Raw genomic sequence first — 26525 nt, 5'->3', positions numbered from 1 at the left:
CTGTTTCAAGAAGAAGCAAATGTCTAAGGGTAAGAGTCTATTAATTGTCAGCAGTTTAAATTCATGGTAAATGATGGTACCCCTCATGGAAAAGGCAGCAAGTGACAGGAAAGGACACCACATGCACTCTGTGTGTAAGCTTGGGACCTCATTCAACATGTTGAAGAGGCTATTCCAGCAGCCACTGAGGGAATAAGGTGCAACCAACTGCGGATTGTAGTGCATGTTGGAACAAATGATGCCTGACGTCTGGGCTCTAAGGTCATACTTGGGTCATTCCAGTGACTGACAGAATAGTTTGAAAAGACCAGCCTTGTATGTGGAGTTTCAGTGAAGCTGAAAACTTGTAGCATTGTCCTCAGAAGTGCTCGTGGCCCTGTGGTGCTGAGTCATATGGAAGGACTGTACCAGAGACTTCGAAGTTTCTGTGACAAGCTAGACTGTGACTTCCTGGACTTGCGTCATAGTGTTCAGAACTGTAGGGTCCCCTAATTGGGTCAGGAATGCACTATACATCCATGGCTGCTACCCAGGCACGTGAATGTGTGTGGGGCGCACTCAAGGTTTTTTTTAATTTTTTTTTTACATTTGGTGACTCTCCATCCATTCCAGATAATGGCAGCAATGGGAGGCCCTGAAGTATAAATGCAAGATCCAAAATAATGCCCCCCCGCCCCAAGGCAAGAGTATTAAAATCCTGTAAGTGAACTGCTGAAGCATTTGCGACAAAATATCAGAGTCTGAAGTGCTCCTGAAGAGTGAAGTTCATGTGATACTAAAAACAGAAAGTTGGTTGAAACCTGAAATTAACAGCAGTGAGAGTTTTGGGTAAAATTTAAGTGTTTATCGAAAGGATAAGCTAATGGGGAATTAAGGTGGTGCAATTGCAGTAGACAAAAAACCTCAGACCCATCAAAACTGAAACTGAAGCTGCATGTGAGATTGTTTCAGCAAGACTCTGTATAAGGGGTGAGCATAAAATAGTAAAGAGATCTTTGTATCACTCACCAGATTCATCTCCTGATATAACTGAAAACTTTAGAGAAAACCTCAGTTCCCTTATACGTAAGTTCCCTTATCATACTGTAGTCATTGGTGGAGACTTTAAACATCCAACAATCAATTGGGAAAATAACAATTTTGCTAGTGGGGGGAGGGGGCATGATAAGACATCCCTAATGAATTCCAAAGTGGAATGTACCACACATCTGGCTCCAACTACCATTCTGCGTTCCAAGCCTGTTAATTCTTGTTGTGTGGCCACAATCATGTCGGAAACCTATTCACATGAATCACCCAAGTACAAATGAACTGCCTTTTTATACTTTGTGTACGCAACACTACTCTCAACTGTATATGTACATATCACTGTCACATGACTTTTGTCATCTCATATAGTATATGAGATGACTTTTGTCATCTCATATACTATATGAGACAAGAAATATATCCCCAGACTTCAGAAAGAATGCAATAATTCCAATTCCAGAGAAGGCAGGTGCTGACAGATGTGAATACTACAGAACCATCAGCTTAATAAGCCATGTTTGCAAAACGTTGACATGAAATATTTGCAGAAGAATGGAAAAACTGATAGAAGTCAACCTCTGGGGAGACCCATTTGTATTCCACAAAAATGTAGGAACGCACAAGGCAATACAACTCCTACATCTTATCTTAGACAATCAACTAAAGAAAAGCAAACCCACATTTATTACTTCATAGATTTGAAAAAAGCATTTGAAAATGTAGACTGGAATACTCACTTTGAAATTCTAAATAGCTGTGATAAAATACAAGGAGCAAAATGCTATTTACAATTTGCACAGAAACCAGATTACAACTGTAAGAGTTGAAGGACATGAGAGGGAAGTCATAAATGAGGAGGGGGTAATACAGGGTTGTAGCCTATCATTGATGTTATTCAATCTATACACTAAGCAAGCTGTGGAGGAAACCAAGGTGATATTTGGAAAGGGAATTAAAGCTCACAAAAAAGGAGATATAATTTTCAAGGTTTGCTGATGACAATGTAACTCTGTTGGAGGTGGCCAAGAACTTGGAAGAAAAGTTGAATGGAATGGATAATTGTAAGATGAACATCAATAAAAGTAAAACAAGATTAATGAAATATATTTGAATTATATCAGCCGATTCAGAGAAAATTAGATTAGGAAATAGGACAATACAAGTAGCAGATGAGTCTTGCTATTTGGGCAGCAAAATGACTAATGATAGCCAATTCAGAAAAGACTGACAACAGCAAGAAAAGAATTTCTGAACAAGAGATATTTGTTCACATTTAATATCAATTGAAGTGTTAGGAATTCTTTTCTTAAAATATTTTCTGGAGAGTACCCTTGTACAGTCAGTTCAGTATGAAAGTGTGTCAGTTCAGTATGAAAGTGCATGCCATAATTTTAAATGTAACGTCCGAAGCGACATCTCTGGTAGTGGTCTCGAATCTGTAATCAATGTGCTTTTGCACAGTGGATAGATAAACAGTGTGAGAGTTGAATGTTTTGTTTTGCCAGTTGCAGTTTAAAATGAGTGCAAAATATTTGAAGCATCACTTATTTATATTTATATACTTATCAAAAATGCCTTCTGAAGCCCGTTAAGGAGCTATTTGGTTCAAATGAGGCTCAAACTGTATGCTTCAAGAGGACAATGATCCGAAACATCACAGTCGTTTTCTGTACAGTTTGGAAACAAAACAATGAGGTGTCCATGATGAATTGGCCTGCAATGTCTTTGGATGCAAATACAATCGAAAATATTTGGTTGTGTATTAAAATGAAGCTTAAAGGAAAGCCAATATGTATACTTTAAAGCAGCTGTCATGTCAGATCAGGATGATACGGAGATTGTTACCAAGAGAATACACAGAAAATCTCATGGAAAGCATGCCAAAAAGGTACCAAGCTATAATCAATAATGGCGGCAATAACTATTAAGTAGTTGTGCAATTAGTAATATGTATTTTCATGTAAACGTATAATCATAATAGTGTCTTTTAATTATAACAGTGTCGTTTATTTCATACAGATAACAGCGTACAATTTCTTTTGGAACTGACTGTATGTGTGTGAAATGTGAGTAATAATCAGTTCAGGCAAGAAGAGAATAGAAGTTTTTGAAATATGCTACAGAATAATGCTGAACGTTAGATGAACAGATCGAATAACAAGTGAGGAGGTACTGAACTGATTTGGAGAAAAAGAAATTCATGGCACAACGTGACTGAGATAAGTGATTAGTTTATAGGACACATCCTCAGGCATCAAGGAATTGTCAGTTTGATAATGGAAGGATATGTGGGGTGGGTAAAAACAGTAGAGGGAGATCAAGGCTTGAATACAGTAAGCAGGTTCAGAGGGATGAAATCATGGTAGTTACGCAGAGATAGAGAGGTAAACTGAAGTCGACCCCCTGCCTTCCCTACAACAACCTTACGTGCTCTATCCATATGATTCTATCCATGTCATCTTGTAATCTCCTACAGTCACCCAACAATGACACTTTTCCATACACTAAACTGACATCATCAAACAGTCGAAAATTGCTACCCACCCTATCCATCAGACAGTTAAGTACACAGAGAATAAGAATGATTCTGTCGTACTACCCTGGAGCTCTCCTGACAAAATCCTCCTCTCTGATGAACACTTGTCATCCTGCACAACACATTGGGCTCCATTACTGAAAAAAATCTTTATGCCACACTTGTTTCTATGAAACTATTCTGTATGCTTGGACCTCTGTTAACAGAGCTGGTGGACAGCTGGTTGGTTGTCGTACTGACATAAAAAGTTGTGCTGTGATTACAGCAGAGTTGATATACGACACGGCTGCTTTCAGAGTTGGTTCTGCAAGAATGAATGACCACGGTCAAACTGTGGCCAAGAACAAAGTAGATCAACTGGTGGCACAACATGCAGCTGAGCACTACATGCTCAATTTCAATTGCTGCTTCACAACCTGGGCCACCTGACCCCTCCCCTCCACTACCTGTTTCTCTGAGCTGCACAGATGGGAGTGACCCTTGCAACACAGCCTTTGCTCCCATAATTGTCATTGCTTCACTCTCTCGTAACCCACTGCCCCCATACCCTCCAGCCAATAGTTTCCCCTACCTCTGTCCTATCGCACCCTCCCAGTTCGCATATCCAAGTCACCTACAATGAGTACCAGTCATCATGAGCCTCTACAAACATGCACCACATGCCTAGTCCATATACCGAGCCACTAGCTACTCATCCCCAACCCCTAATCCTGTCTCCTGCCTCACTCCCCCTCCACCCTTATACACCCCCACCCCATATGTGAGGGTGGAGGAAGGGAGGGAGGGGGGAGGGGAGGGTTCTCTCTATAGCTCGAGGAAGCAGTCATGGTGAAAAGTACCTCAGCATCATTTTTCAGTCTATAAGAACACAATGAATTACTAGAAAAAATTTAATGTCCTGTCATCTAAATTTATGCGGAGAGCTGCACTTGTAAAAAGCCTTTTACTTTCCTTGTGAGTTATGGAAGATGGAAAATCAAGAAGGGAAAAAATAAACATCCAACACATTCTTCTTTCTAAATTTAACACAGGAGCAAACTCAGCACTGTCAGTTTACAACAACTAGCTATGCACAAGGAGGATTACACCAGAACATAACATTAAAATAGTTTGTGGTTTGAAACAGGGTCATGTTAATGTGAGTAAACCACCAAGTTCAAAAATATAATTAGGCTTTGATGAAAATGTCCTGAATTCTCTAACCTACGACAATCCATGTCCATCAAACTAAGGAGCTACAGATGCAATGAACTGTTACCAGACAATCATTGGTGACATTTACGTTTCATGGGCAACGATGAAAAATTTATATACGACTAAAACAAACATTAACTGAAATTAGTGAATGTCCATTTGTGCAGTTTTCAGCACAATATCAGTATAAGTATGAAATTCAACCCATATTCTAAATAATTTCTAGATATGAAACAATGATAATAACTTACGACTTAAATTTAACTGGTGATTCCAGGTACTGAAAGACAATAAGAAATTGCACAAGGACATAACGGCGAAAGTTTGAATCACTCAGCTGCAATTCAAGCAATTTCTGATTGGTCAGAAATTTGGCAAAATAATTTGGTGTCTTGTCAGAATTTATATCTGCTCCCAATGCTGCAGGTACTGCTTGATAGCTGCGTCTGTTCTTCTTCCCCTGGTTGTCATCTAGTTTGAAACTGCTAAATGCCAACAGAACATTTGTGGCATGCTGTCAACAAAAGAAAATAGTAATTACTATTTATATAACGCCCACTGAAATTATCGTAGGCACATTCTGAAACAATAACAACCAAGTACACAAGAGAATTTACTACTTTTTGTTTTTTGTTTTCTTGAAACATTATAAATTCTCCCTTCCTTTCTACTTTCTTAATTATTAAATAAGTCTCACACACACACACACACACACACACACACACACACACCTTTCCGATTTGCTTCGAGTTAATCTACAGGGGGTGCTGATAAGTTCTTAGCTTCTCCTAGTTAAAACTGATGTAGATTAATTCTGATATTTTGGCGTTAAACGTCTTCCTTTACATTACTTGTGATAGATGATTGGATAGCAGTAACATTGGTTTTTATTTTTCTGGTTTTTTCTGTACTCTGAAACATCATTAGCAAAATTCTTGAAAGGTTCTTCACTGATTTACTTTACATTTTTACATGATACACTAATAAACAATTGGATAGACAGAACTGGACAATCCAAAAAAATGCACTATTTCGGAAAGTCAAGAAAGTTAAGCTAAAATGGAGACAGTGCATACCAAAAACAGTGGAGTTCAATTTAATTAATTTGACTCACAGAGGGTATTAACATTTTGAAGTACGCAAATGTATAAAACAAATGATTAACTTTTACTATTTTAAAATCTTAGGTCGAAAAGTATTATCAATAATAAGATCTTGTGAAACATGTCAAATGATGAAAGGCAATAATGAAGCAGTGTAGTGTTAGTTGTACTCGATAATGCCCAAGGGATTGCACGGGTCACCGCACTGGATTTTTTCGGTCAACTACCCACCAGTGGGGGAGGAATGACTTATATTTTGTGCTAGTAGTTTGTTGGTCAGCATACATTAAGCTCTATCAAATCAAACACACTAAAACTGAAACAGTAATTAAGTGTTTAAAGGAATATTTCAACAATATAGGATACTGACAGACAATGGACCACAGTTTACCAGTCAAACCATTAAAGAATTTTTAGAATGGGAAAAAATTAAACACATTGGTATTTCAAAATACCACCTGTAAAGTAACTCTTGTGAACAACTAATGAAGGAAATTGCTCAACTTTGTAGAACCTATTTTTGAAGCAACATACAGATTGGGCACAACTGATTCAGAGTCTCAAATGATTATTAACAAACTGCCACATCTAACTTCAGTCTTATCACCTACAGAAATAATGGAGAGACAGTTTATAGAAGAACTTTTGTTAAAATTCTTTAGTTGGCCAAAACACGAAACCTCGCCAACAGAAGAAACACAACGACAAGTAACAAAATACTTAATACACAGTGCAGATTTATAAGTCCAACGATACAATGAGCAAGCCACAGTTTAATATTGGAGACCTAGTTTAATCAATGATCACCACTTGAGCTCAAATATTAAGAAGGAGGCCAATAATTTTTTTTCTGAGTATGTTGGACCCTACAGAGTTGAGGGAGTTCCCCATCCAAAAGCATTATTTCTAGTAGAGCCAACCATGGGAAAAGAAAAAGGATTATACACTGTAGAGATGGTAAAGAGAGTTAAACAACAGAGCATCTGACAGGAAACACAGTCAAGAATTGTTTTTTTATTGTGAACAATGTGAATTAGGTAATTTTTTTAATTTTTATATTTCATGAATGTATTGTGGGTGTGTTTGTGTTCATTTTATAGGGGAGGTGTGGGATTTGCAGGCGTTAAAAGCCACACATACACAATTAACACAGCACTATTCTTTATTCTCTACAGGCATTCCACAGCAAGGTGCTGGACTTACCTTTCGGGGCCTGTTCAGGTGAAGTTGGGACATTACCATACTGTAGGGCATGTCGCCCACTATGCGTCCTCCGGCGTCCCAATGAAGAACCTAGCAGGGAGGGTGTCCTGAGGTACAGGGGTGGGAAGGGATTCTGTTTTTGTGGGCTATCTGCTTTCCTTCTTTGGGTACGACACTCTGATTCTGTTTTTTCACTTATTCACAGAGAAGAATAAATGGGCCAGGCGTCAAAATAACCCAAAGGTAGGAGTGGCAAGCTAACATGTAGAAGGAAAAAGGTTTTGGAGGAGAGTAGCGATAAGAACAACAGCCAGGCAGGAGAACTGTCTGGAGAAAATCAAGAGTCTGTAGGAATCTGGTGGGGATGCAGAGATGGGAAAAAGAAAAACACAAAGGAGAAGTACTGCAGTACTCAAAATAATAGTAAAGAAACTATATGATACACTTTATGGAAGTTTATGGATAAGTTACCCCAGAAAAGGGAACTTATATCAGGTTTGGGTGGCCTCATAGAAGGGAGGACCCCAACCAGTATGTAGGAGTTTATGGGTAAGTTGCCCCAGAGAAGGAAACTTATACTAGATTCAGGTGGACCCAAGGATGGGAGGACCCCATCCACTCTATGGGCAGAGAGGTGCATCACATTAGTGAGGGTATGAAGTTAGAGGAAAGAGTACTTAATCCCTGGAGGGGCTGTGTTGAGAAATGTTTATGAGTATTATTATTAGCACAAGGATAAATACTGTGGATAAGACTGTTTCCTCCAGACTTATTAAGTAAAATAATTAAAGTTAAGTAATTTACCTGTCTCCAAGAACATAATGTAATCTCATAAGTGCTCTGACATATGATCCTAGAATTACAGCTAATATTCACCTTCTCCATGAAAGAAAGAGATTTTTTTGATAAGGTGTAATGAAGTATGTGTTAATGGTGAAATCAAACACAAAGAAATATTTACGGCAATGATAAACTTAAAGAAAACCTGAAAGTGATAGTGATGGTATCGTGTCTATTTGTGTAACACTTCTATAACAATTAAAGTTGAATGGGTGGTCAATTATGTCCTTAAGTACATAGGTCGTAGAAAAGATTTTTGTGACAGACAGTAGTTGATAAGTGGTGAGCACACCACTGTTGGAAGGTGTTTTAAATCATATGTGCTGATACCAGAGCTAACAATACAGTGATGTACAGAAGTGGCTAGCAGTCAGACACTACCTGCTGAGGTGGAGATAGCAGTTCCATGGAGTGGACGGTGCCGAAGAAAGTGCTCCATGAAATCTAAGGATGTGAAATGTCAAAAATAATAAACATACTGTAACTGTTAATTATCAAGTTGAATTTCAGATCTGTTATGTACATAGTACAGGGAAGCAATACACGAGTTATAGCTGTCCTAACTTATCACGTACTGAGTTGTAATTCTGAAGATAATATAAGAAGGTGAATTGAATCTCACTTCTTGTTTATGTGGTGGAGTGAATGAGAAAGAGATATTAATTTTCAGCAGCTTTATATGCAGCCTGTAAGGAGGTGAAGTCTGAGCCAAGTTGGAGGAAGAAGGCACACAGATTAAGGGCACAGACTAGTTGGACCTTGATTAATAATACTTATTTCGTGAATTTTAACAAATAAGATATACTTACAGCAGAAAATGTCTTCCAATGAACTTTGTTATAACATTGGTTTGGATTGCGAAAGAAGTCCTGCAAGGCCCAAAACTTGCAGTATAGATTATAATCAATTTTGAATCTGAAAATAAAAGGATTTTAAATTTAGTCTCGCAAAAATATTTAGTAAAAGAATTGACAAAATTTATAACTGAAATACTTTGCATCAGGTTTCGATTCCTCTTCTCCAGCTGCATCATCATCAAGGATGTCCTTTAAGTCTGATGTTCTCTCTCCACCAAATTCAGTTATATTGTCCAAGTTAAATTCACTCACAATATTTAAACCTGTATTGCAAATACAAAAAAGTCTGTATTACACTATTATTCAAGCACTATAAAAATTCCATAGACTACATACAGAGAATTTTAACTTTGCCTTTGTGAACATGTGGCTAATATTATATCTCACAAGTGTGACAGTGTTTAATATAAATCTATATGATGTTATGACTTACCAGATCGCTCTGAAAATGGGAAGAATTTGGCAAGGAACAGCAATATCCGCCCACAAAACACTGTGTTCTGAGACCGGGAGAGTCTTCGCAGAAGATCTGAAAATATACATACAATACAAAGTTCAGTCTGTTTAGTTATTTAGTTTCTATCAGGAAAATAGATCTCTGTTCACCACTATATTATTGGAGACTACCTCAAAAATTCTATAAGTAAACACACTTAGGATTTTTTCTGATATGAGGTGGAGGAACCAACAAGACTCCATGACCAATATACCAATGCAAGCTTGAAACAACATGATGACAGTCTTAACAACATCTTGCTTCATCGTAGTTCTTAAGCATCAGTACTATAAACTGGCTCAAGAGGTTCCTTTCTATACAGACACCTCTGATGCACCAACATCAGTACCTCCACAGGAAATACAAAATTCTAAAAGACACTGCTGTACTAGTGAAAAATTATAAACTGGGCTAGATGTGCTTTAATAAATATAATAACTAGTATGCTGATTAAGTGTAACTGGCAAAAATAATTATCTTGCCTACTCCACCAGGAAATAATAACAACCATCAGATACAAAAAAAGATAAGTAGGGCAAAGCCCTATTATGACAAACAAACAAATAAAAACTCGTGCACACACACACACACACACACACACACACACACACACACACACACACACACACACACACACACAGATTGGAGGAAAAGTATAGTGTTTTAACCTGACTGAGACATGCACATATGTTCCATACCATAATGAGTTTCAACCAGATGATGATTGTTCTATCAAAACTAGTTGTTTTATAAAGTAAAGTCACACTGCAACTTTTGGGCCTCCTTGTCCTCATTCCTCAAATAATGAGTTTCAGCAAACTATACACTTTGCTTGTTTAATAGTACACTAATTCAGTCGCTGGGTTATAACACTGAGCTTTACTTTCCTCCATTTCACAGTACCTTTGTACGTTTCTGGCATATGGGGCAAATAGGTCATAACACTGCTCTCTCACACAGTGTGCATACGTGACAACTCTCTACACAAATCCACTGACTGTAAAGCAGCAATTATTATACCTGCGAAAATGAAAGTGTTTCTGATAAAATTAAATTCATAGAAGTTGGACAGCAAGTTCCTAGGTGTTCAACTGAAAATCAGAACAGTTTCTGCAACTTTCAAAAGAGAGCAGAGGTTGTGAATCATCATGCAGACGCTACTTGACAGGCGGAAGAAGCTACTAACAGCACAACACACTTAATACACCTCTTATTTGGCTTTCAGACAGAACAAGCTATTGCATATTCAGAAATAAGTAAAATGATGGCTACAACATTATGAAAGAAAGAATATATATAAAGGATACTAGAAAGATTTGAAAATCTGTTAATACACAAGTGGTTTGAAAAGTCCTCGGATCACCACGAGAGGTCAGCGCTAGCAAAACGAGTTGATCATGTGATATTCATTGGACTGTTGCCTGTAAACATATGCAACATCAGTGCTCTTGAAAGAGAGTTGTGGCTGTGACATGGCTCAGTTGGGTCTGAAAGCAAAGGACATTCATGCCGATTTCCAGGATGTACTGGAGGACTCTGCTTCTTCATATTCAACTGTTGCCAAGTGGACAAATGAATTTAAATTTGGTCAGGAGAGTGTAGATGATGGTCCGCACAATGGTCAGCCAAGCTGTGTCACCACTTCAGAAATCATTGCAAAAGTGCACAAAATGGTCATGGAGGATCACCGATTGAAAGTGCGTGAAACTGTTCACGCTTGCCAGATGTCATCTGAAAGGGTATATCACATTTTAACTGAAGAATTAGAAATTAAAATATTATCTGCAAGATGTTTGTTGTGACTCTTGAGACTGGATCAAAAACGCATGAGAATGGAGATATTGAAACAATGTTTGGCCTGTTTTAGGAGAAACGAACAAGATTTTTTGTGCCAATTTGTGACCACAGATGAAACTTGGGTGCACTATTACACCCCAGAGACAAAACAACAGTCAAAGCAGTGAAAACATGCTGATTCTTCACCACCGAAGAAAGCAAAGACAATTCCTTCCTCGGGGAAAGTCATGGCATCAGTGTTCTGGGATACTAAGAGGATGCTCCCCACTGGGCAATTACTGGAGAATACTACACTAACATCCCGGACAAATTGCAACGAAAGATACGCAAAAAAATGCAAGGTTTAGCAAGGAAGAAAGTCATCTTCCATCAAGACAATGCGCCCCCACACACATGTGCCATCGCCATGGCAAAATTACACGAATTAAGGTATGAATAAGGTATGAACTGTTGCCACACCCGCCTTATTCACCTGACATGGCTCCATCAGACTTCCATCTCTTCCCAAAAATTGAAAATTTTTCTTGGTGGACGAAAATTCACTTCAAACGAAGAACTGACAGCTGGAGTTGACAACTATTTTGCAGGCCTGGAGGTAACTCATTTTCGAGATGGGATTAAGGCACCGGAACATCTTTGGACCAATTACATTAATCTACAAGGAGACTACTTTCAGTGATGTATATAGTTTTTTCTATTCCATTTCGAGAACTTTTTAAACCACCCTCGCACAAAACAAGATAACAACAATAATTGTGAAAGAGAAATGAAAACTGAAATACAGCAACAATATAAATTCTTTTAAATATACAAAAGAGGAGTTAAGATCAATCAGCCAACTTCTCCAAGAGGGATGCACGTGGCAGAGAGTGCCTGTGTAGGTACAGGGGGTGGGTAATAATATGGAAACACCAAAATCACAACACATTATCATGTCTCATATGGCATAGGAAAGCCGTTGGCATTCAAAACAACTCCCAGTCATCAGGAATGGATAAATACAGGTCATGCATGGTTTCCAAGGGAGTCTTATACTATTCTTCCTGCAAAATAGTGGCAAGTTCATGTAACGATGATGGAGGTGGATAGCGATCACGCATCCTTCTCTCCAAAGTAATACACACAATCTCAATGCACCCTTCTCTCCAAAGTAGTCCACACAGGCCCAATAATATTTAGATCCAGTGACTATGTGGCCAGGGGAGGTGCAACAATTCATTCTCATGCTCAAAAAACAAGTACTGGATGATGGAAGCTATGTTAAAGGGTCTTGTTACCATGGAACACAGCATCATTTTTGAGGAACAAATGTTCTATCACAGGGTGGACCTGTTCAGCCAAAATGGTTACATTATCTTTGGCAGTAATGCGACCTCGTACAGTAATCACGGGGCCCGTGGAATAACATGATATGGCTGCCCAAATCATTAAGGAACCTCCGCCGTGTTTCACTCTTGGGACATAACTTATCCAGAAGTTGCAAGCAGTGTAAACAAGACACATCTGACCTAATTACTTTCTTCCACTGCTCCTTAGACCAGGTTTTATGACTTTAGCATGATGTTTTCCTGATTTGAGCTTATGCATCACTCTTGAGTGTTTCTGGAACTCAAGCTCGCACTTCAATTCCCAGCTTGTGGAGCTCCCTTTGCGCCATTTTTTCATGCTGACATTGTTCGCATGTGTGCCACTCCTTCAGCCACCCCCCCCCCCCCAAAAAAAAAAAAAAATCACAATCCTCTTCACTAGCTGCCTGTCATAATCACTCAACACACACTTTCATCCATGTTGTAACTTAGTAGATGATGTTTTTCCACTTTCTATATGGTGTCTCTTCAAACTCCAAATGCTTTCACTGCCTTAATTATGGAAGCACCCACCATATGGCACCAACAATTTGCCCACGTTTGAATTCTTTTGGCTCCCGTATAATGCACTCACAACTACAAAGAACACTGTTCTGACCCCAGCTAACACTTGCAACATATTGATGGCACTGCTCAAGTATTGTTCATCGTCAAATACAATTGTACCACCTGCAGACTTGGCTAACATCTGTATTTACGTTCAAGCAAACATTTCCTGTGGTGTTTCCCCACGTTTGGTCAACCCCTGTACGTGCAACATCAATGCTTTGTTCATCATCATATTTTAATGTCGAAGATCTGTACTGCAATGTTTTATTTAGTCTCCTGCCTCCCTTTTTAATTGCCTGATATGTTTCTATATCAATGTATTCTTCAGTTGTTTGAAGAACTGTTTCCTAGCTCTACCATGGCCCCTTTTTAGAAAATATTTTCCCTTTAAAACTATTTGTGAGCCATCTGTTAAATCTCAGTGTCTGCCTGCTTAGCTGGATGGTAATGTGCTTGCCACCCGTGCAGCAGGCCAAGGTTCAATTCTCGGCTGGGTTGGAGATTTTCTCCACTCATGGACTGGGTGTTGTGTTATCCTCATCACCGGCACACAAGTCGATCAATGTGGCGTTGACAGAAATAAGACCTGCGCTTGGCGGCCAAACTTCCCCAGATAGGGCCTCCCAAACAACGATGCCATACACTCATTTCCATGTTTTTATATCTCAGTGCACTGCCCACAAGCTTTATCTTCCTCTTTTCTATTTCTTTGAGAAGTTTATTCATTTACTCCTTTTAGGGCCACATTATTTTTTTCTGGTTCCAACCTGTACCAGTAACTTTTTCTATATCCACATTTCCATCATTATCTTTTTCAATCAATGTCCAGCTCTCATTTCCAGAGACTAGCCAACCAAAGCCTTTGCTAAGAGGTAACACCATGGCATTAGCCAGAGAAAATGGGATAGCACCACCAGTTGTTACTAGTAAAAGCAGGGAAGGAAAATTGAGGTATAATGTCCCATCAATGATGGGATCATTATAGGTACAACATAATACTGAACTGCTCAAGGATGCAGAAATAAATTGGCTGTAGGCTTTTCAAAGGAACCCTGACTACAGGAAATTATGGGAAAATACAGAAGCCTGGATGGAGACTTTAACCGAATCTTCCTGAATGCAACCTAACCACAGCACTACCTCGGTTGGAGTTACTGCTAAGGAAAAATACTACAGAAGAATAGTGAACATTTCTGACACAACACAAAATCTTTTTGCTTTTTTGGAAACTTTTCAGATCATTCAAGAACTCTGTAAAACTGAGCATTCAAAAATATCTTTAAAATGTTAGTATGAGGGGCATTCAATAAGTAATGCAACACATTTTTTTTTCTGGAAGCAGGTTGGTTTTATTCACGATTCCAATACATCATATTATTCCCCACTCTTTTGGCTACAAAATCCTATTTTTCAACATAATCTACATTCAAAGTGACGGCCTTACACCACATTACTGGGAGGGCCTGTATGCCTGCATGGCACCACTCTACTGGTTGACGTCAGAACCATCATCTTGCCGCATTAATAAGCTCCCCATCAACCACACACTGCTTCCCACTTCATTGTATCAGACAGATGGAAGTAGGAAGGTGAGATCCAGGCTGTAGGATGGATGAGGAAGAGCAGTCCAAAGAAATTTTGTGAGCTCGTCTAGGGTGCACAGACTTGCATTCTCATGGAGAAGGAGAGTTTATTTGCATTTTTGTGGTGATGAACATGCTGATGTGATTTCTTCAATTTCCTGAGGGTAGCACAGCTGTGTATAGCCAGCTGGCACTTGGGAGATTGGACAGATTTGTGTGACCTTTCTGCAATAACAGACGCCATGCCCAATGACTTAGCATGGTTTTCTTCACTGCCAGGTTACCGCTGACATTCTGCAAACACCTGTGAATATCTGTGATGCTCTGGTTTTCCACCAAAATAAACTCAATGACAGCTCTCTGACTGGATCTACCTCCATTACAGACTCCGTCTTGAAGGTTAATTATAGCGCCACCACCTTTCGGAACTTCATGAAACTATAAGAGTTGAAGCAGGAATATTTCACGATGTTCCACAACAAATTAGACATTTTTCAACCAACACTGGCCAAGAATAAAAATGTGTTGCATTACTTACTGAACACCTTTCATAGTTCATGCTCACAAATACTATTACATACTTACTCATAAATTCACCTATGCATTGAACTATACTTATTTCAAATTTAAATGGTAAGTGGATCTTAAGAATGATGTATTCCTGTGATACATTGTGATCCTTCTCTTCTCTGTAGCATAATTATGTCATGACGTGTACTCACTGACCACAATTACAATGGCAATTTCACTGATTTGAGGTTCAGTAAATTGATGTTCATGTTCTCAAACAGGTCTTTTTTCAGCTCAAATCACAAATGTATACTCACTTGTTACCATGATCCACTGCTGTTTTGAATAAGTGAACCAATCAATTGTACTTAATAGAAAGCACAGGGTTAAATTGATGTTGGTCACTGCTCACAGAAGTAGCACCAAATGATAAGTCATTTGAATATAAGCATTGTACACTCTCATATTTTGCAGAAAATGTTTTAATCACAGAGTTTCTTCAGTCATGTAATGAACTAATTCTGGTGGGGGAATTTCCAATGGAACAAATCAAATTTATCCACTCATGTGACACACTGCTTGTATTTCTCTATCGGATTTCTTGGCACAGCAGAACTGACACACTTGATACATTTAGCCAATGACAACGTGTTTGTGTTTGTTGTACTCTTTAGTGGAATCATAACAGAATTCTTTGCTTGCCAAACTGTAATCTCTGCTTCTACAGAAATATTTTTTTTTGTTCATGCATCTGTGATCATTGTCTCCCACAAACTTCACTCATTGTAACTCTACTTAGTTCATTCTGTAATCTTGTTTCTTCAGCAGCACCATAGAAGGATCATTCTGGGCAGTATCTGTCACTTGAGCATTCAATTCCTAGCTGTGCACCATTTCACATAAGAAATCTGTTGATGCAATGCTCTTGTTAGACACCCATAACTTTGAATCTAATCACTGCGGTTCCAAATCAAAACCTTCTTCATGGTTGCTCGATGGAGAGCTACCATAAAATATAATCCCAGGGAACTGCAGCCTTGGGTTACATGGTTATAGCAGCATTCAAGGAAAAACCACCCTTACATTTATTACAAATACTGATTTGAAAAACAGGATGCATAAAGATACACTAGACCTCTTAAGTGATACCAACAGGGACACCACATCATCTGCAAGAGAAGAAATCACAATGGATCTTCCACAGGATCCCATCACATGTCTATTCTTACTCTATGTAATGAGCTATCATTTCATTTGAATGAGGAGTCAGAATTACTCCCTTATATAGGTGATCCAAGTATTGCTGTCAAGCCAAAAAAATTGCATTTACTGGGAAAATAGTAAATAATGTTTTTTATAAAGTTTTAATAGGTATTGCACAAATGTACTGGATTCTGGATTGAAAACTTTGGAAAAACACAGCTCATTCAGTTTTGTACTGTCAAAAATAATCCACACACTACTAATCTTATGAACCAACAAAAAACAATAAACAGGGTAGAGTATTCAGAGTTCTTCAGTGTACACATTGATGAAAACACATCTGCTGCAGACCTGTAAAAATATTTAGATTCAGTTAAGGATATGTTCATCTTCACTGCTGTAAAACACATCTCCTCCACTGCAAGCTCTCTGCTATTATGAATGACCTACAGAACGCAATAAACAAAGTAGGACACATTCCTCTATTGTTGTCCATTGATACAGCAATCATCAAACATCTGTTGGTATTGTTACTCTAAATTGCATTCACAGTTCTGCAAAAGTGCAGTTCATATATTAGTTTTAATGAAACCAGTTTGCGCTTTGATAAGTTTGTAAAATGCTTTTACAGTGCTATTCTATCTGCGCACTTGTCAGCGTACTGGAAGCCTGTTACTCCACTTCGGAAATGGCAGGCACGATCTCTGTTATAGTCTAGCAAACTGAAGCCATTGTTGAATCACCGTTCTGTGTGCCAAAAAATGTCCAGAACACAGGACACACTCAGCTTAATTTTTCAGCCATCTTTTCCGGAGACTGGTAGACTCTGGCTCCAACAATGGCAGACCTCATACCATTCCTACCCTGCTGTGAAGGCCCAAGTACTGTAATGAGATGAGGAAAATCCTGGAATCAGTCTCGTTGAATTTCAGCATCTATCAGAGTAAGTCATCTTCTAGTCTGGGTGATGTTGCATGAACAGTTGCTACACCCACAAAATGTACAGCATGTCCAAGTCCCTCAGCCGCACAATAAGTCCGTCAGAATGCAGTTCTCCAAATGGCAGTTGTGAAGAAGCAGTGAAGCTCCACTTTTTACAACAAAGATACTGTTACATACGAGACTGATTTCTTGTGAATTGGAATTGTCAATTTTCATAACCATGTGTAGGCTGATGCAAATACAGATGCCACTGAAGAAGCAAGGCATCGGTACCAACTTTCAGTTAATGTATCTACATCTACATGATTAGTCTGCCCCTCACAATAAAGTGCCTGGCAGATGGTTCAATGAACCACTTTCAAGCTGCCTCTCTACCGTTCCATTCTCGAACGGCGCGCAGGAAAAACGAGCACTTAAATTTTCTGTGCGAGCCCTGATTTCTCTTATTTTATCCTGATTATCATTTCTAACTATGTAGGTGGGTGCCAATAGAATGTTTTCGCAATCGGAGGAGAAAACTGTATTTGAAATTTCATGAGAAGATCCCATCATAACGAGAAACGCCTTTGTTTTAATAATTGGCACTCCAATTCACGTATTATGTCTGTGCCGTTATCTCCCCGATTCCGCGATAATACAAAATGAGCTGCCTTTCTTTGTACTTTCTTGATGTCATCCATCAGTCCTACCTGATGCGGATCTCACACTGCACAGCAATACTACAGAATAGGGCAGAAAAGCGTGGTGTAAGCAGTCTCTTTAGTACACCTGTTGCACCTTCTAAGTGTTCTGCTAATGAATCGCAGTCTTTGGTTTGCTCTATCCATAATATTATCACCACATGCTATTGTTCCAATTTCAGTTATTTGTAGTTGTAATCCCTAAATATTTAGTTGAATTTACAGCCTTCAGATTTGTGTGACTTATTGCATAATCAAAATTTAGCGGGTTTCTTTTAGTACTCATGTGAATAACTTCACACTTTTCTTTACTCAGGGTCAATTGCCACTTTTTGCACCATACAGACACCTTATCTAAATCATTTTGCTCATCTGATGTCTTTACAAGACAGTAAATGACAGCAGCATCTGCAAACAACCTAAGATGACTACTCAGATTCTCTCTTATATTGTTAATTGTATGGGCAGAAATTATTGGCAATAGACTAATAGGACCTTAAATACTTCCAAACAGGTTGACTGATGCAAGGTATTCTCAGTTCCTCTCAAACAACTTGCCTGTCCTGCTATACAAGGTACCATTTTAGCAACAGCTGCAATTGTGGTTCACATATAATGGAGCTCCAGCCCATTTTCTCCTAGATGTTTGAGAACATCTCACAAAGACATTTAATGAATGATGGATCGGTCAGCGAGATCATTGGCTAGTTTGTTATCCTGATATTAATGGCTTGGATTTTTAGTTGGGGTGACACTTGAAGACTTTGGTGCAGGCAAGCCCCACTAATGATGTACACACACTACAGAACACGTCATTAATGCCTGCCGGGCTATAAGTGACCAGTCTGAGAGTGTGTGGTTCCCTATGTTGTAACACTGTCAAAGTTTCAAGAAATGGATTTAAATGATGACTCTAGGAATATATTACAACCCCCCATGTATCACTCACATAGGGACTATGAGGACAAGATTAGATTAATTGCAGCAAGTGCAGAGGCATTAATACAACCATTCTGCCTGCACTCCATAAGTGAATGGAACAGGAAGAAACCCTAAAAAACTGGTACAATGGGACATATCCCCTGCCATGCACTTCATTCTGGTTTGCAGAGTATGGATGTAGCTGTAGATGTATTTTGTCTGTCTCACAAATCTGTGTAAATGCAGACACAGACGTCAGACAGGAGCATGCCTTACTATGGATGGACATCATATTGAACACCTCCTTTAGCGATGGCTCAGTAGTGTAGGTTGTACGTAACAGCAAGCAGATTACATTGGAAGCTCTGCTGTTTCACAGTAACACAATAATATGCCCTCATTTGTTTATTGCAGTCTGCAGGTCATTAATAATAGCAAGAACTTGCAACAGAAAAGACGTGTTTAACATTAGCGAAGATGAACACGTGCTCATAACCCTTAAGGTATGGATTAAGAACCAATGTTTACTGGAATTCTTTCTTGTTTTGGTCCATAGTACAACCACTAAACACAAGGAATACTTCTTTTTCAGAACCGTGTACCAGGTGGTTAGAATTACACTGATGGTGGTGTGAGTGCTGCAGTGAGGGCTATATAGATCACAGGACTCTGAAACATAGTAGGTATGTTCATTAACCAGTGCACTCACAAAATATGCTGAGACAAATAATAGTTTCATTTTGTGCCACCAGGTGAAAATATGGTGCTGTAAGCAGTCTGAATGTGAAATGTTGCCTGTTTTGACATCAGTAAGTTGTTTGTCACTTGGCGACGCGTGTTGATTTCTTTTGAGAAGCGACTATTGGTATAACAAGTTAAGAAGGTTGAACTTTTTGCAATGAAATGCAATGCTTTTGAGACGAAATTAGGTGGTGCAGGAGGAAGAGGGATATTTTCCATTCTCATATCAGTTGCTACAGCTATAGCCTACCATGCAGCAAATGCCTCAAATTCTGCAGCCAGTGCTCAAACTGTATCAAGGGAATTTTCTCCCCTGGTCAATAGTTAAAAAGGTCTTGTGGCACATTTTACACTGTCAGCCCTAAACGATTCAGAATGTGCACCAAATGAAGTACCAAGATAGGATTCTTTTCTGGCTCACATGGGTGCTACACATGATTCCAGCTTCGCAAGAATGTGACTGTGTCCACACCACTAATTTCACACAAGATGGGATGACACCACAAGTCGTGGGCCAGGTTAAAGATTTGCTTTGAGAAACCTTTGGTAAGGACTGCAGCATCTCTAGGCAATTTCAAGATGTGTGGCCTCCCAGATCCCCCCCCCCATATAAACCCATGTGACACCTGGCTGTGGGGATATTTGAAAAACAGTGTCTATCAGGGATGTATCTGTACTCTTTATGATCTGAAGGATAGCTTATGATGACCTATTGCTCTGATTACACTGGATATGTTGCTAGCAACTCTCAACCATGCCTTGTTATGGATGCAGCATGTTGCCGAGTAAGAAGATCATATTTAACACATATTGTAACTTGTAAGCATATCCTAATAAACATGCAAGAACCGTGTTATCATGTTTGATACACACCACCATATTCTGACTGCTTACAGAGCCTTATTTTCACCTAGTGTTACAAGGTGGAACTATTATTTTTTTTCAACATTCTCCGCGAGCACAACAATTAAGAAACATACATACACTGTTTAAGCTTCCTGTAATGCATGAAGCCCACACTGCAGTGCTGTGAACACAGCCAGTTTTATTATAGCCACCCAGTATATATGAAAATATGAATGAATGATGAAAAATGCAAGATATGTTACCTTTTTGATGCCAAAAGTAAATTCTACGATACAAAACTGTAAATTTTTTCCCATTCCAGTATCGTGTTTCTGGATATCGATATTACACTAAACAGATTTAACCTTGGCAGAGAGGGTTGGGTTGGGCTGTTTGGGGAAGACCAGACAGCGAGGTCATCGGTCTCATTGGATTAGGGAAGGACGGGGAAGGAAGTCGGCTGTGCCCTTTCAAAGGAACCATCCCGGCATTTGCCTGGAGCGATTTAGGGAAATCACGGAAAACCTAAATCAGGATGGCCAGACGTGGGATTGAACCGCCGTCCTCTCGAATGCGAGTCCAGTGTGTTAACCACTGCGCCACCTCGCTCGGTCCTTGGCAGAGAAAGAAGTGAAATACACAGCTATAAAACTGCTCGGCCAACTGCTTATGGAGACAGGATGGCTGACAGACAGCAAAAGCGTTTTCAAATGTAGATTAAAACTTTTCTCTTAAAAATTCCTTCTTGAATAGAAATAAGTAATCAATTACAAACATGTAAATAGCCAACATCTAGTCATATAAGTACATATTTTTGTGACTTCATTTCAAATCTTTCGTTTAACTGAAATGCTCCACATCATAGCATTTACTGTGAATATGCACTATGGAACAAAGAACAAACTTAAAGCTACCAAACACACACACACACACACACACACACGATGGGAATTATCATCTTGTATACTTTATTTTATTCATTCACTGGAGTGTGGTACAAAGGAAATACACTACTGGCGATCAAAATTGCTACACCATGAAAGATGACATGCTACAGACGCGAAATTTAACCGACAGGAAGAAGATGCTGTGATATGCAAATGATTAGCTTTTCAGAGCATTCACACAAGGTTGGCACCAGTGGCAACAGCTACAACGTGCTGACATGAGAAAGATTCCAACCGATTACTCATACACAAACAGCAGTTGACCGGCGTTGCCTGGTGAAACGTTGTTGTGATGCCTTGTGTAAAGAGGAGAAATGCGTATCATCACGTTTCCAACTTTGATAAAGGTCGGATTGTAGCCTATGACGATTGCGGTTTATCGTATCGCGACATTGCTGCTTGCGTTGGTCGAGATCCAATGACTGTTAGCAGAACATGGAATCGGTGGGTTCAGGAGAGTAAAACAGAACGCCATGCCAGATCCCAACGGCCTCGTATCCCTAGCAGTCGAGATGACAGGCATCTTATCCACATGGCTATAACGGATCGTGCAGCCACGTCTCGATCGCTGAGTCAACAGATGGGTACGTTTGCAAGACAACAACCATCTGCACGAACAGTTCGATGACGTTTGCAGCAGCATGGACTATCAGCTCGGAGATCATGGCTGCAGTTACCCTTGACGCTGCATCACAGACAGGAGTGTCTGCCATGGTGTACTCAACGACGAACCTGGGTGCACGAATCGCAAAACGTTATTTTTTTGGATGAATCCAGGTTCTGTTTACAGAATCATAATGGTCGCACCTGTGTTTGGCGACATCGCAGTGAACGTACATTGGAAGCGTGTATTCGTCATTGCCATACTGGCTTATCGCCCGGCGTGATAGTATGGGGTGCCATTGGTTACACATCTCGGTCATCTCTTGTTCGCATTGATGGCATTTTGAACAGTGGATATTACATTTCAGATGTGTTACGACCCTTGGCTCTACCCTTCATTCAATCCCTGTGAAACCACATTTCAGCAGGATAATGCACAGCCGCATGTTGCAGGTCCTGTATGGGCCTTTCTGGATACAGCAAATGTTCGACTGCTGGCCTGACCAGCACATTCTCCAGATCTCTCACCAATTGAAAAGGTCTGGTCAATGGTGGCCGAGCAACTGGCCCATCACAATACATCAGTCACTACTCTTGATGAACTGTGGTATCGTGTTGAAGCTGCATGGGCAGCTGTACCTATACCCGCCATCCAAGCTCTGTTTGACTCAATGCCGTTATTACAGCCAGAGGTGGTTGTTCTGGGTACTGATTTCTCAGGATCTATGCACCCAAATTGCATGAAAATGTAATTGCATGTCAGTTCTAGTATAATATATTTGTTCAATGAATACCTGTTTATCATCTGCATTTCTTCTTGGTGTAGCAATTTTAATGGCCAGTACTGTATTTATGGATAATATAATATTCACACTCCTGTTGCATATAGTGCAAGAAAGTGTTACTGCCTGCCACATTATAAGTCTTTACTAAGCAAATTTTCATATATTCATATTCATATTTCATATTACACACAAAATTATCACCTATTTATGAAGGACACAATAACTTACCATTACACATTCGAAGCAAGTTGTTTTTACATGCACTAAAAAACAGTTCCTCCTTCCAAACAGAAACACCGTTTTCAACAAAGGCAAATAATGTTTCACATCTATCCAGTGTCAGTGCATCAAATATATCGCCAAGAACTACGACTGGCATTGTTGGTGTGCACATGTCTAAGCGACAAGCTTGTATACAGAACTTCACATACTGCTCCAAAACGGTTACATCACTATCTTCACACAGCAGGCTTAGTAAGTGCTCTCGTACAGCTTGATCCAAAGCAGAATGTTTATCGGCATCACTGAGACAATGAAGGTTAAAGGACACTCATTATATATTTAATGTGCAATTATTCATCACAAAATACTGAAATCAAACTCACTTTGCCTGAAACATATCATAGTTCCTTTTTAGTACATCCAAGGCCTGCCGATCAAAGCCTTGGGTGTTGAGTATTTCCTGAAATTAATTTAGCAACTATTAGTGACAGTATTTTTGGCATGGTTGTTCAAAATGTTTACTCTTACAATCAGAGGTGGACAAAGAGAATTAAAACACCTGTATGATACAAAAGGAAATGGCTGGATTTTAAATAATTACATATCAGTCTTATAGTCAGAATATACCTATGCCAATATCACTTTTGATAATATAAGGTATCAAAGTGAGATGGTGTAAACATTAACAATTTGGAAGAAATCTATGAATCAGTGAAACTAGAGGAAATACATATGCTGACTGTGGCAATTACGTCTGCCATATTACTTTTCCAGTGCAAAAAAATGACCAGACAAATTTGCTCAGTGCAAAATATTACAACATCTAATGACTGCTATGTCAGAGACAGTTATTTCACAGAGTAACAAGACTGCAAAATGACAAAAGAAAATCAGAGTTTGCTGCAGTCAAAAAAGATAGATCAACCTGATGTGATGAATAGGCAGGTCTAGGAGCAGCCATCCAGATGGAGATAAACAAATCTATTCCTGTAGTGGGCAATGGGATATACTAAAATGTAGTAGTAATGCTTTCACTTATGTTAACATACACACTCTGTAAACCACTGTAAAATGCATGGCAGAGGATACTTACCATGGTACTACAAGTTAGTTCTCATTCGAATCATGTATGGAGAGCAGGAAGGATGCCTGCTTAAAGACCTCTATGCACACTTAAATAGTTGCCTCTATTTAGGAGGTTGCAGTATATTTCTAAATTTGTCACTAAACACTAGTTAATGAAACTTTATGTGTGAGTTTTTACAGAATGAGTTGTGCATCTTCAAGCACCGGGAATGTAAATTTTTTCAGTATTTCAACGATACTTTCCCATAAGTAAAACAAACCTGTAACCATTTGTTCTGCCTTTCTTTGAATACATTCTGTTACTCCACCCCCCCCCCCCCCCGCACCCCCCCGTTTTTGATATGGGTCCCACACACTTGAGCAATATTCTAAGATGTGATGCACAAGTGCTTGCAAGCAGTCTTCTATGAAGACTGCATTTTCCAAATTTCTTAGCGATGAAGCAATGTCTGATGTAGGGGCCTATGCTTTACTTATGACTGAACATATGGTTTCATTCCAATTCATATCCACACAATTTGTTATACCTAGTCATTTGTATGGTTTGACTTATTCTAACTGTGACTCACTGATACTGTTGTCATTGCGTGCTACTTAATTCTGGGTTTTGTAATGTGCATAATTTTACATTTCTACCTTACAAGAATTTAGTTTGAGAAAAAGGCAGAGGTGGTACTGAAAGAGACTTGAAGTGGAGAACATATCATATTAGAAGAGATTTTAAAATACAATTTTTGGGAGTACCCCATAAAATTATAAAAATGAAATAAAATCATGTTACATTACTTTCATATTAAAGAAGGAATTTTAATAACTGACAACTTACTAAAAACCCACAGCCAGTATGTTAATGAAGTCACTACTATTTAATCCACAATCATGATGGAAATACACAAAACAGTAGCAAGAATTGTATGCTGCAATGATGAAACAGTTGAAAGAGAATTATTTCCTTCTGAACAGAAAGAATGTAGATATCATAGAAGTATACTAGGAGCTAAAAAGTTAGTGGTTCCCAAGACTACTGCATGTAGTACACTGCAACAGCTGGAATTAAAAGCAGAGGATGCAAGGAGTTGTCTATTGTACAGTTTGATTTGTTTCTGTAGTAATGCCACGGCAAGTGTATCATACAAGTGTAAATAAAGCGAAAATGTAAGAAAGCAAAATACCATCCTAATAATTAACAACGTCAATGTTGAAGAAAACTTGGTAGACGACAAGTTTTGAGCTCCTTAGCCCAGTCCAGTTCTTGCTTTTAGTGATGGTGATTTACGAGTGAGTGTTGAACAGCAAATTGTCAACCACTGGGATGTACCAACCAGCGCCTCACAGAACTTACTATGAACGTCATAATGAACCAAATATCTGAGCACCACGAAAGTTTCAGTAGCCAATTGAATGCCCGCATTGCGACCATTGGAAGCTTTACAGATAGTAAAATTGTTATTCATGATCATTTGTTCGTAACTGAATTTCCCAGTGCTTATTATCATATAAAGCGTAAAAATAAACCTTTGACTGCGAAGCACCGTTGCTTCCAACAACTCACTATACGCGTAAGTATTCCTAACAGTAACAGTCCACGGCAGACCGTTTATATGTAAACCTGTCTCTAACCTCAGTGTTGTCCGTAAAATGCCTCGACGTTTACATGGGACAACAGTCAAGAACATTCTTCGAAAATATGTACAAAGTGACAAAGCAGACATCATTCTGTTACATAGCTACAGAACATAAATCTATAGATGGCAAAACAAAAGGAAATAAACAAAGAAAGAAACGCTTGCTAGTACAATACGCAACCTAAAGTCACGGCAGAAGAAGATGAAAACAAATTGGAGATTTGTATGTAATGGCTGTTACTACACCTTAAATTGCGCCCGCATCAAATCAAATCCGTGCATTTTGAATATGTTCTATATTTTTAAATGTCAAACAATACCGGCAACTATTTACACAACAAACCACTGCACACGTTATTTGTAAACATATGTTTCAAAGATCACAACTACCATAGACTGCACCGCAGATACGAGTACAATTTGTTCATGGCACAGACACTTGTATGCCTGTGGTTCATAGTTACAATGGCTTTGATAACAATGTAACCAATGATGTTCACGACACTGAACTACAACCATCATTACTTCAGGGGGTGTTGCCTCAACAGTAGCTGGTAACAAGAAAATCAGTATGGTCGATTAGTTTATCCAGTTCAAGATATGTTTTTGTACTGTGCCGTCCTCAATGGTGCCAGCTACCAGTGATTGTGATACAATTAGTCTTTTTATTGCTATCATTCATATATATATATGACTTTCTCCTCCCTCCCCTCACTGAATTCCCTACAGAGCGAAATACCACGCCGCTGTGAGGTGGCTTGTGCTTCAGCGATTAAGATATCTACTCCATATGTAGGTCCTTCCACATGTGTCGGAGGACAAGGCAGACTAACAAATGGTTCCTGAAGAGATGCAGCAGC

At 39.1% G+C, this 26525-nt stretch overlaps 1 protein-coding gene across 1 annotated transcript in view; it reads right to left on the bottom strand.

Annotated features, from left to right (window-relative positions):
* Positions 1-26068, bottom strand: part of LOC124787992 (THO complex subunit 1) — a 99928-nt gene extending 73860 nt beyond the window's left edge. The window contains exons 1-7 of the mRNA XM_047255024.1: positions 25912-26068; positions 23338-23414; positions 22961-23256; positions 9196-9291; positions 8899-9025; positions 8715-8820; positions 5011-5273 (exon numbers count right to left, since the gene is read on the bottom strand). Coding sequence (XP_047110980.1) covers positions 5011-5273; positions 8715-8820; positions 8899-9025; positions 9196-9291; positions 22961-23256; positions 23338-23414; positions 25912-25947 — 1001 coding nt within the window. The 5' untranslated portion in view covers positions 25948-26068. The remainder of the gene's footprint in view (positions 1-5010; positions 5274-8714; positions 8821-8898; positions 9026-9195; positions 9292-22960; positions 23257-23337; positions 23415-25911) is intronic.
* Between the last annotated feature and the right edge of the window lie 457 nt (positions 26069-26525).

This window comes from Schistocerca piceifrons, chromosome 3, assembly GCF_021461385.2.
Source record: "Schistocerca piceifrons isolate TAMUIC-IGC-003096 chromosome 3, iqSchPice1.1, whole genome shotgun sequence".
Taxonomy (NCBI): Eukaryota; Metazoa; Arthropoda; class Insecta; order Orthoptera; family Acrididae; genus Schistocerca; species Schistocerca piceifrons.
Note: the sequence above shows the minus strand (reverse complement) of the source record. Positions and strands in the feature narration are given on the sequence as shown.